General features: G+C 54.0%; 1 protein-coding gene across 1 annotated transcript in view; it reads left to right on the plus strand.

Moving 5' to 3' along the window:
- stxbp1b (syntaxin binding protein 1b) overlaps positions 1-10,254 on the plus strand; it is a 15,472-nt gene extending 5,218 nt beyond the window's left edge. The window contains exons 6-19 of the mRNA XM_029829611.1: positions 167-270; positions 1,012-1,160; positions 1,311-1,395; positions 1,722-1,852; positions 2,658-2,765; positions 2,835-2,895; positions 3,246-3,311; positions 3,436-3,516; positions 4,661-4,799; positions 7,983-8,092; positions 8,187-8,288; positions 8,707-8,792; positions 8,972-9,126; positions 9,242-10,254. Coding sequence (XP_029685471.1) covers positions 167-270; positions 1,012-1,160; positions 1,311-1,395; positions 1,722-1,852; positions 2,658-2,765; positions 2,835-2,895; positions 3,246-3,311; positions 3,436-3,516; positions 4,661-4,799; positions 7,983-8,092; positions 8,187-8,288; positions 8,707-8,792; positions 8,972-9,126; positions 9,242-9,351 — 1,487 coding nt within the window. The 3' untranslated portion in view covers positions 9,352-10,254. The remainder of the gene's footprint in view (positions 1-166; positions 271-1,011; positions 1,161-1,310; positions 1,396-1,721; positions 1,853-2,657; positions 2,766-2,834; positions 2,896-3,245; positions 3,312-3,435; positions 3,517-4,660; positions 4,800-7,982; positions 8,093-8,186; positions 8,289-8,706; positions 8,793-8,971; positions 9,127-9,241) is intronic.
- Positions 10,255-10,479: the final 225 nt, after the last annotated feature.

Below are 10,479 nucleotides of genomic sequence, written 5' to 3' on the forward strand. Positions count from 1 at the left end.
AGTAGATCCTTTCTGCTCCCTCTCTGCTGGTCTCACTGGAACCCGCTTTGTGTGCTGGTCCCTAAACCGACCCAAGAGTCGGATCTTGCAGGCTGACAGATTCTCTTCCACAACTTTGGTGTCCACATGGTAACTGTTATTACCATTGTTATGACTGTGACTGCAGCAATTCCAGATTCCTTGTTTGGACTTTTGACCAAATCCCGAGCCTCCAAAGCCATGAAGGCCTTGACTGAGATCCACATCGCTTTTCTGCCCTACGAATCTCAGGTACGATGGGAGTGTTGATAGTTTTAGATATGACAGCAGCATTAAAGGGGTTGTCCCTGATCTTCTCACTATTTATTACCATCTATTTATTACATCTGTGAATACTTCAGACGCTGGTGACGTCCAGATCTTTATACCTGAGGGAACATCTATCAAGCCCCCGTAACCCTCAGACTAGTGTCCCACATGACCTCAACGGCATGAGGTTTTCATAAAGAGGCATGAGCCAATATTCGACCTGGACTGCGGACAAATACCCCCTATAAATGACCATTCGGAACCCTTGCCTTGGGTTGAGGGACGAGGTCCTTTGAGGGGGCTCTGTAAGAGTCCAGAGATCCAGATGAGCCTCCTGCACCACCTGACTGTTGGTGCTCAATCCTCTTGTTAATCCGGAGAGGGGCCACGTCATAGCGCTCACCCCCACCCTTCACTCATCCTTCCTCCTGATTGGCCAGTGGCCTCAAGGCTCAGCTTGTACAGCCAGTCAGAGGAGCACAGCCGCATTTAGCAAGAGGATTGTCAGCAAGTCACAGAAGTGTGTCAACACGCGTGTGTGTGTGTGTGTGCGTGTTTCAGGTTCACGCTAGCTTGGTATTAAATTCAGCAGGACTCACGCATCATCGTGGAGGGAGTGGTCACGCCGTTGCCGTGGCGGCTGTGAGCACCTGATGTAGAAGCTGTGGTTCAGGTGGAGGCTTGTGTCAAATGTTGGTTCACATCACAAATGTTTGTGTTCAGGTCTTTGCTCTGGATAAAGCTGAGGCCTTCCAGGACTTCTACAGCCCTTTCAAGGCTGATGTGAAGAACAACATGCTGGAGCGCTGTGCAGAACAGCTCGCCACCCTCTGCGCCACGCTCAAAGAGTATCCTGGAGTCCGTTACAGAGGGTGAGCCCAGTTCCCACGGCACACGCCAGCATCAGCAGGAGTCTAACAGCAAGTTTAGAACAAGGCTCGCTATCATCTTAGCGCCCTACAAACCTCTCAACATTCTCGTCTGGAGATGTCCAGAGTGTAATTGTGAGTGTGTTGTCCTAGTGAATACAAGGACTGTGCAGTCCTGGCCCAGATGCTTCAGGAGAAGCTGGACGGCTACAAGGCTGATGACCCGACTATGGGAGAGGTAAAGGACCAGATTAAAGAAATGAACTACACTTGATATCAGATGGGACATACGTTTATATGTAGACCACCTGTGGTCCTGAGCGCCCAGGCTGGCCTGGTTCTTCTACATCCTTTACAGAAACATTGTCAGGAGCCTCCAGTGTCAATGACCTGAGCTGTGCTGCTTCTTTCAGAACTAGAACGTAGGGTTCCTAGTCTGAGGGCAGTAACCCTAACCCTTACCCTAACTTGAGATGTGAACATGCTTCAGATGGTTCCTCCTCAGATCTCAGCTGCACCGTGAATCCGGGACACTCTACCAAAGATGTGATCTGATGTCTGCAGGGTCCAGACAAGTCCCGTACCCAGCTGTTGATTCTGGACCGTGGCTTTGACCCCGTGTCTCCTCTCCTGCATGAACTGACGCTGCAGGCCATGGCCTATGACCTTCTGGGCATTGAAAACGATGTCTACAGGTAAAAAAGGCTCCTCAGATACATCCTAGCTTTTACTTTGCTGTGGGTATGATGTCGGGGTTGTACCCCCACCAGACACCCCCATCAGGTGCACCGCACTAGTACAAGGTTGGACGCCTGTTGCCTTCAGAACCACCTAAATTCTGTTTGTCCCACTCCAAGAAGGTGGTGGAACCATTCCTCAGGTTCTGCTCCATATTGACACGAGAGCATCACTCAGCTGCTGCACAGTTCTGAAGAGAACCTCCTGTTCCACCACATCCCAAAGCTGCTCTCCTGGACTGAGATCTGGTGACTCTGGTGGAGGCTCCTGGAGTGTAGTCAGCTCATCCTCGTGGTCCAGAACCCAGTTAGAGATGATCTGAGCTCGGTGACATAGTGCAGCATCCTGCTGGAAGAAGCATCAGAAGATGGTCCACTGTGGTCCTACAGTGAGGGAGATGTTCAGGGAGGCTGCAGCGTTTACATGATGCTCAGCTGGCACCGAGAGACCCTGGAGAGGGTTGTGGGTCCAAATCCCAGTAGATCAGCACCAGTCCAGCTGGCACCAACAGCCAGCCACGTCCTAAGTCACCTAAATGGCCGTTCTCCCCCATTCTGATGCTGGTGGGACCTTCAGCGTCCACCTGTGACCTTCAGTGTCTACAAGCCTGAAGGAGTTGCTGAGTAGATACTGGTGTTAAACTGTTGAGCAGGTGGATGTGGTGAAGATGCCGGTGAGAGAAGACTCCATCACCAGTGTCCTGGACCATGTCTGTGGTCCCAATGTTATCAGGTTCAGCTGCTCCGGGTGCTTCTCTTTCAGATTTGAGACCAGTGGGATGGGGGAGACGCGGATGAAGGAGGTTGTCCTGGACGAAGATGATGACTTGTGGATGTCTCTCAGGCACAAACACATCGCTGAGGTGTCAAAGTGAGTGCTGCTTCAGCTAACCTGGACCAGACCAGAGAGGAACCTTCACCTTCTGTCTTTTGTCTGCAGCGCTGTGACTCGATCTCTGAAAGAGTTCTCTGCCAGCAAGAAGATGAACACTGGAGAAAAGGTAGAGGATCCCTCGTTGATGCTTCACAGCAGGGGGTGTCTGGAGGGCAGCATGTCCCGTTGCTGTGGTCCTCTAGAAGACCTTGACTCATAGCTCCATAGGAGAGACAGGCTCTCTGGGTGGTCACCGTGATCTCCGTCGTGTTTATTGCTTAAATTGGTTAATTAGACCTTAATAGGGGCAACAAGCTGAATGGAACCAGGATGTCGTGGCTGATGTGACAGTTCAACTCCACCAACGTGGATCTCTCAGATGTGGCTCCCATGTTGGACGTTTGGGAATACTCTCATTCCCACACATGGACGCACCTCCAAGATTCCTGGACTAATCTAAGGTTTTGGTGTTTGCAGACCACCATTAAAGAACTTTCTCAAATGCTGAAGAAGATGCCTCAGTACCAGAAGGAGCTCAGTAAGGTAGGACCACAACCCTCTGCCTTGTAGTCCTGAACCTGAAGCTGTGTCCGCCTGCTGGACAGAGACCACGAGACCTTCCTGTTCAGTCCATCCTCAGCCTCACAGACAACATCTCTCCCCTCAGTATTCAACCCACCTGCACCTGGCAGAAGACTGCATGAACCACTACCAGGGCACCGTGGACAAGCTCTGCCGCGTGGAACAGGTGAGACTCGTCTGTTCGTCCACCTGTCTCCCTCACAGGCCCAAAGGTCCAAAGGTCTCTGGTCTCCCAGCTGAACTGGAGCTAGCAGCGATTATATGTGCTGACCTGTCAGGTCAGGAGGCACCAGTGTCACTCCTGACCTGACCTGACCTGACCTGACCTGACCTGACCTGACCTGAGGGGAGGGGAGAGGAGAGGAGAGGAGAGGAGAGGAGAGGAGAGGAGAGGAGAGGAGAGGAGAGGAGAGGAGAGGAGAGGAGGAAAGAGAGGGGGGAGGGGAGAGGGGAGGAGAGGAGAGGGAGGAGAGAGGAGAGTGGAGGAGAGGAGGGGAGGAGAGGGGAGGGGGGGAGGAGAGAGGAGAGGGGGAGAGAGGAGAGGAGAGGAGGAGGAGGGGAGAGGGGAGGAGGAAAGAGAGGGGGGAGGGGAGGGGAGAGGGGAGGAGAGGAGAGGGAGGAGAGAGGAGAGTGGAGGAGAGGAGGGGAGGAGAGGGGAGGGGGGAGGAGAGAGGAGAGGGGGAGAGAGGAGAGGAGAGGAGGAGGAGGGGAGAGGGGAGGAGAGGAGAGGAGAGGAGAGGAGGGGAGAGGGGAGGAGAGGAGAGGAGGAGAGGAGGGGGGAGGAGAGGAGAGGGGAGGGGGGAGGAGAGAGGAGAGGGGGAGAGAGGAGAGGAGAGGAGGAGGAGGGGAGAGGAGAGAGGAGAGGAGAGGAGGAGGAGGGGAGAGGAGAGGAGAGAGGAGGGGAGGGGAGGAGAGGAGAGGAGAGGGGAGGGGAGGAGGAGGGGAGAGGGGAGGAGAGGGGAGGAGAGGAGAGGAGAGGAGAGGAGGAGGAGGGGAGAGGGGAGGAGAGGAGAGGAGGAGAGGAGAGGGGAGGAGAGGATAGGGAGAGGAGAGGGGAGGAGAGGAGAGGAGAGGGGAGGAGAGGAGAGGGGAGGGGAGGAGAGGAGAGGAGAGGGGAGGAGAGGAGAGGGGAGGAGAGAGGGGAGGGGAGGGGAGGAGAGGGGGGTCTCACTGAAGGTCACCATGTGGGCGTTGCTGCCCTCCTGGATTCACATCAGTCCTAAACAGGCTCTATTTTCCTCTTTAGCTCACCATTATTCGTCCTGGTTTTGGACTGGACAAACTGCTGATGTCCTTGTGCTGTCCCTCAGGACCTGGCCATGGCCGTGGATGCAGAAGGTGAGAAGATCAAGGACCCAATGAGGCTGATTGTGCCAGTCCTGCTGGACGCCAACGTCTCAGTGCTGGACAAGATCCGCATCATCCTGCTCTACATCTTCCTGAAGAACGGTCAGTGTGTGTTTGAGATGAGCATGAAAGCACGTCCCTCAGGACAGGACAGGAACCTTCTGGGAGACTCTCGAGGTTCCTGTCAGGTGTAACATGTCCAGGAGTCCCTGGGTGTGTTCCTGGGTGTGATCACCTCGGTTAACTGGGACAGTATCAGGGCCAGTAACACCAGACCACAGGAAAGACTCAGCTCCTCCTGAACCCGCCTTGTTGGACACACGACGCAGGAGCGTTGGCACCTGACTGTGTGCTGCCTGTGTGTTGCCTGACCTGACTGTGTGCTGCCTGTGTGTATTGCCTGACCTGACTGTGTGCTGCCTGTGTGTATTGCCTGACCTGACTGTGTGCTGCCTGTGTGTGTTGCCTGACCTGACTGTGTGCTGCCTGTGTGTGTTGCCTGACCTGACTGTGTGCTGCCTGTGTGTGTTGCCTGACCTGACTGTGTGCTGCCTGTGTGTGTTGCCTGTCCTGACTGTGTGCTGCCTGTGTGTATTGCCTGACCTGACTGTGTGCTGCCTGTGTGTATTGCATGACCTGACTGTGTGCTGCCTGTGTGTTGCCTGACCTGACTGTGTGCTGCCTGTGTGTATTGCATGACCTGACTGTGTGCTGCCTGTGTGTTGCCTGACCTGACTGTGTGCTGCCTGTGTGTGTTGCCTGACCTGACTGTGTGCTGCCTGTGTGTATTGCCTGTCCTGACTGTGTGCTGCCTGTGTGTGTTGCCTGACCTGACTGTGTGCTGCCTGTGTGTGTTGCCTGACCTGACTGTGTGCTGCCTGTGTGTGTTGCCTGACCTGACTGTGTGCTGCCTGTGTGTGTTGCCTGACCTGACTGTGTGCTGCCTGTTTGTATTGCATGACCTGACTGTGTGCTGCCTGTGTGTATTGCATGACCTGACTGTGTGCTGCCTGTGTGTATTGCATGACCTGACTGTGTGTTGCCTGTGTGTATTGCCTGACCTGACTGTGTGCTGCCTGTGTGTGTTGCATGACCTGACTGTGTGCTGCCTGTGTGTATTGCATGACCTGACTGTGTGCTGCCTGTGTGTGTTGCCTGACCTGACTGTGTGCTGCCTGTGTGTGTTGCATGACCTGACTGTGTGCTGCCTGTGTGTATTGCATGACCTGACTGTGTGTTGCCTGTGTGTATTGCCTGACCTGACTGTGTGCTGCCTGTGTGTATTGCCTGACCTGACTGTGTGTTGCCTGACCTGACTGTGTGCTGCCTGTGTGTATTGCATGACCTGACTGTGTGTTGCCTGTGTGTGTTGCCTGACCTGACTGTGTGCTGCCTGTGTGTATTGCCTGACCTGACTGTGTGCTGCCTGTGTGTGTTGCCTGACCTGACTGTGTGCTGCCTGTGTGTGTTGCCTGACCTGACTGTGTGCTGCCTGTGTGTGTTGCCTGACCTGACTGTGTGCTGCCTGTGTGTATTGCCTGTCCTGACTGTGTGCTGCCTGTGTGTATTGCATGACCTGACTGTGTGCTGCCTGTGTGTGTTGCATGACCTGACTGTGTGCTGCCTGTGTGTGTTGCCTGACCTGACTGTGTGCTGCCTGTGTGTATTGCCTGACCTGACTGTGTGCTGCCTGTGTGTGTTGCATGACCTGACTGTGTGCTGCCTGTGTGTGTTGCATGACCTGACTGTGTGCTGCCTGTGTGTGTTGCCTGACCTGACTGTGTGTTGCCTGTGTGTGTTGCCTGACCTGACTGTGTGCTGCCTGTGTGTATTGCCTGACCTGACTATGTGCTGCCTGTGTGTGTTGCCTGACCTGACTGTGTGCTGCCTGTGTGTGTTGCCTGACCTGACTGTGTGCTGCCTGTGTGTGTTGCCTGACCTGACTGTGTGCTGCCTGTGTGTATTGCCTGACCTGACTGTGTGCTGCCTGTGTGTATTGCCTGACCTGACTGTGTGTTGCCTGTGTGTGTTGCCTGACCTGACTGTGTGTTGCATGTGTGTGTTGCCTGACCTGACTGTGTGCTGCCTGTGTGTGTTGCCTGACCTGACTGTGTGCTGCCTGTGTGTGTTGCCTGACCTGACTGTGTGCTGCCTGTGTGTATTGCCTGACCTGACTGTGTGCTGCCTGTGTGTATTGCCTGTCCTGACTGTGTGCTGCCTGTGTGTGCTGCCTGACCTGACTGTGTGCTGCCTGTGTGTGTTGCCTGACCTGACTGTGTGCTGCCTGTGTGTATTGCCTGACCTGACTGTGTGCTGCCTGTGTGTATTGCATGACCTGACTGTGTGCTGCCTGTGTGTATTGCCTGACCTGACTGTGTGCTGCCTGTGTGTGTGTTGCCTGACCTGACTGTGTGCTGCCTGTGTGTGTTGCCTGACCTGACTGTGTGCTGCCTGTGTGTGTTGCCTGACCTGACTGTGTGCTGCCTGTGTGTATTGCATGACCTGACTGTGTGTTGCCTGTGTGTATTGCCTGACCTGACTGTGTGCTGCCTGTGTGTATTGCCTGACCTGACTGTGTGCTGCCTGTGTGTATTGCCTGACCTGACTGTGTGCTGCCTGTGTGTTGCCTGACCTGACTGTGTGCTGCCTGTGTGTGCTGCCTGTGTGTGTTGCCTGACCTGACTGTGTGCTGCCTGTGTGTGTTGCCTGACCTGACTGTGTGCTGCCTGTGTGTGTTGCCTGACCTGACTGTGTGCTGCCTGTGTGTGTTGCCTGACCTGACTGTGTGCTGCCTGTGTGTATTGCCTGTCCTGACTGTGTGCTGCCTGTGTGTATTGCATGACCTGACTGTGTGCTGCCTGTGTGTGTTGCCTGACCTGACTGTGTGTTGCCTGTGTGTATTGCCTGTCCTGACTGTGTGTTGCCTGTGTGTATTGCCTGACCTGACTGTGTGCTGCCTGTGTGTATTGCCTGACCTGACTGTGTGCTGCCTGTGTGTGTTGCCTGACCTGACTGTGTGCTGCCTGTGTGTATTGCCTGTCCTGACTGTGTGTTGCCTGTGTGTATTGCCTGACCTGACTGTGTGCTGCCTGTGTGTATTGCCTGACCTGACTGTGTGCTGCCTGTGTGTGTTGCCTGACCTGACTGTGTGCTGCCTGTGTGTGTTGCCTGACCTGACTGTGTGCTGCCTGTGTGTGCTGCCTGTGTGTGTTGCCTGACCTGACTGTGTGCTGCCTGTGTGTGTTGCCTGACCTGACTGTGTGTTGCCTGTGTGTCACCTGTCAGGTGTGACTGAGGAGAACCTGTGCAAGCTTCTTCAGCATGCCAGCATCCCTCCGGAGGACAGTGACATCATCTCCAACATGGCCCACATGGGTATCCCCATAGTGTCAGAGGTGAGCTCTCATGGATCAGGACCAGCAGTTACCTGGGAGCTGGTTTTAACTGGTTTCCAGCAGGTTTCAACAGCAGCTCTGTGGTTTCTGACAGGCCACATCCAAGAAAGCAAAGAAACCAGACCGGAAGGAGCGAATCAGTGAACAGACCTACCAGCTCTCCAGGTGGACTCCTCTGGTGAAGGATCTCATTGAGGTACCTCTGCTGGAGAAGGGAGGATTTCAAAGGTCTCTGGTGGACTCACAGCAGCAGCATTGGGGCCTCGTTGTTCCTGCTCTTTGTTAGAGAACTCTGATCCAGACCAGCCAGCAAATCCACCGCTGTATAGATATACACAACTGACCCCCCCCCCCCTCCCACACACACACACACACACACATACACACACACACACTTGTGGATCAGTCAGCTGATCACAGATCCAGAGGCAGTTGTCTCTTGTCCAGCAGCTCTGAGAGGTGTCAGGATCAGAGAGCCTGAGGTGACCTCCCGGGCCCCCCTAGTCTCCGTCTCATGTCCCTTCACGCCAGTGTACAGGAGACAGTTTCAGCCTGCTGTCGTCCATGAGCCTGGACGTCTCTGACGGTAACTGTCCAAACCTTTTCACCTTTAGGATGCCATCGAGGACAAACTGGATTCCAAGCTGTATCCATACATCTCCCAGCGACAGGTGTCGGCTAAGGCCAGTGCTCCTTCCAGGTGAGTGTGTGTTCCATTAGCAGCATCACTGATTCTTCAGGTATGTTTAGATATGTGTGTGTGTGTGGGGGGGGGGACCCAGACCCAACATGCTCATCCCACACGGAGGGTTTGAACCCCCAACCTTTACGCTGCGAGGCGGCAGAAGGAACCACTAACCAGTCCTTCTACTTTCACAGCGCTCGCTATGGTAACTGGCACAAAAACAGGGGCCCCACGGAGATGAAGACAGGACCCAGGATCATAGTCTTCATCATTGGGGGGGTGACGTACAGTGAGATGCGCTGTGTGTATGAGGTCACCCAGGCCAATGGCAAGTGGGAGGCCCTGATCGGTGAGTGGCCTCAGACTCACCTTCTCGGACTCCCTCTGGAGGCTTCCCGTCCTGGTCTCTAGAGCCGTTCAGGGAGTTACTCCTCACAGCCACAATCTGCTCCTTTCATGCGCAGGTTCCACTCACATTCTTACTCCACCTAAATACCTGAAGGACCTCCAGCACGCAGACTTCCTGGACCCCAGTGCTGCAGCAGAAGAGCCCGAGGCGGCGGCGGCAGAATGAAGACGTTTGGGTGTAAATGCACGAGGAGCAGAGCAGTGCCCCCCCCCCCCCCTCCCCACACGCTGTACACGGTTGGGTTGACTCTGACTGTGCTCCTTTGTGTTCTGTTACTGTGTTCAGTAAATCTAAACTAGCTTAGCTGTAGGAGTCCAGTCTTTGAGAGGACCAGCGCAGAGCTCCACCTGCTCCCCCGGTGTGTGTGAGGCTGAACCCCCTCCTGCTTTATTGACTCTACGCTTGTCCTTCAGTAGCAGATCGACTGTGACGTGGCTGGAGAAGCCGAGTGAGATGAAGCCTTGAGAGGGGGAGAGCCAGAGTGGTTTTGCTGTTGTCGTCTTCTCCCTGTTTTTGGCTCCATGTGTTGGAGCTTCCATCTTGTTGGTGATTGATTAGGTCATTGATTATTGTTGTGCTGTGAGTGTGATTCTCTGTGACTACAGTGCTGTGATGAACACTGACCTCCAGGAGTGCTGAGGCGTCTGTTCAGCTAATAAAACACCTGTTCCAAAGGCTCCAGTCATTTGTTTGAGGGTGATCAATGATCACGGAAGAAGACCACCAATATGAAAACACCCAGACTTGGGTTCTGTGACAGTTCCCGGCTGGAATCAACCAGCTGATGAAAGAAGACTTTGTGCTCTTTACATTCTTATTTTTAGGTGAGTTCAAACCTTCAAACTGAGCTGTGACGGGAAGGAGCAGGTGCCTTCAGCAGGGCCAAGATGTAGCTCCATAACACGTCTGGGAAGGTCTCCTGGTGAGAGGGTTCAACCACTTGTTCCGGGTCAAAACCACACACTTTAGCTCCGATTGTTGCAGTTAAAAACACTTTTGCTCACTGGAATCAAACAATGTGAAGTCGTGGACAAACTGAATATGTGAAAATAAATGAATGACAATAAATGTTTCAATGTCTGTAAAATATTTGTGTTCTTATAATCCACAACTACAACTGCTCGAATCTTCCCCACAAATCACAAATCTCTGCTGTCCTGCAGACCCTTCTGTTCCAGTCCATGGAGCCAAGGCAGGGTCCCTCAGCCAATCAGAGGGGGTTCTGTCCCTCAGCCAATCAGAGGGGGTTCTGTCCCTCAGCCAATCAGAGGGGGTTCTGTCCCTCAGCCAATC

The sequence above is a fragment of the Takifugu rubripes genome, chromosome 21 (genome assembly GCF_901000725.2).
Source record: "Takifugu rubripes chromosome 21, fTakRub1.2, whole genome shotgun sequence".
NCBI classification, from domain to species: Eukaryota; Metazoa; Chordata; class Actinopteri; order Tetraodontiformes; family Tetraodontidae; genus Takifugu; species Takifugu rubripes.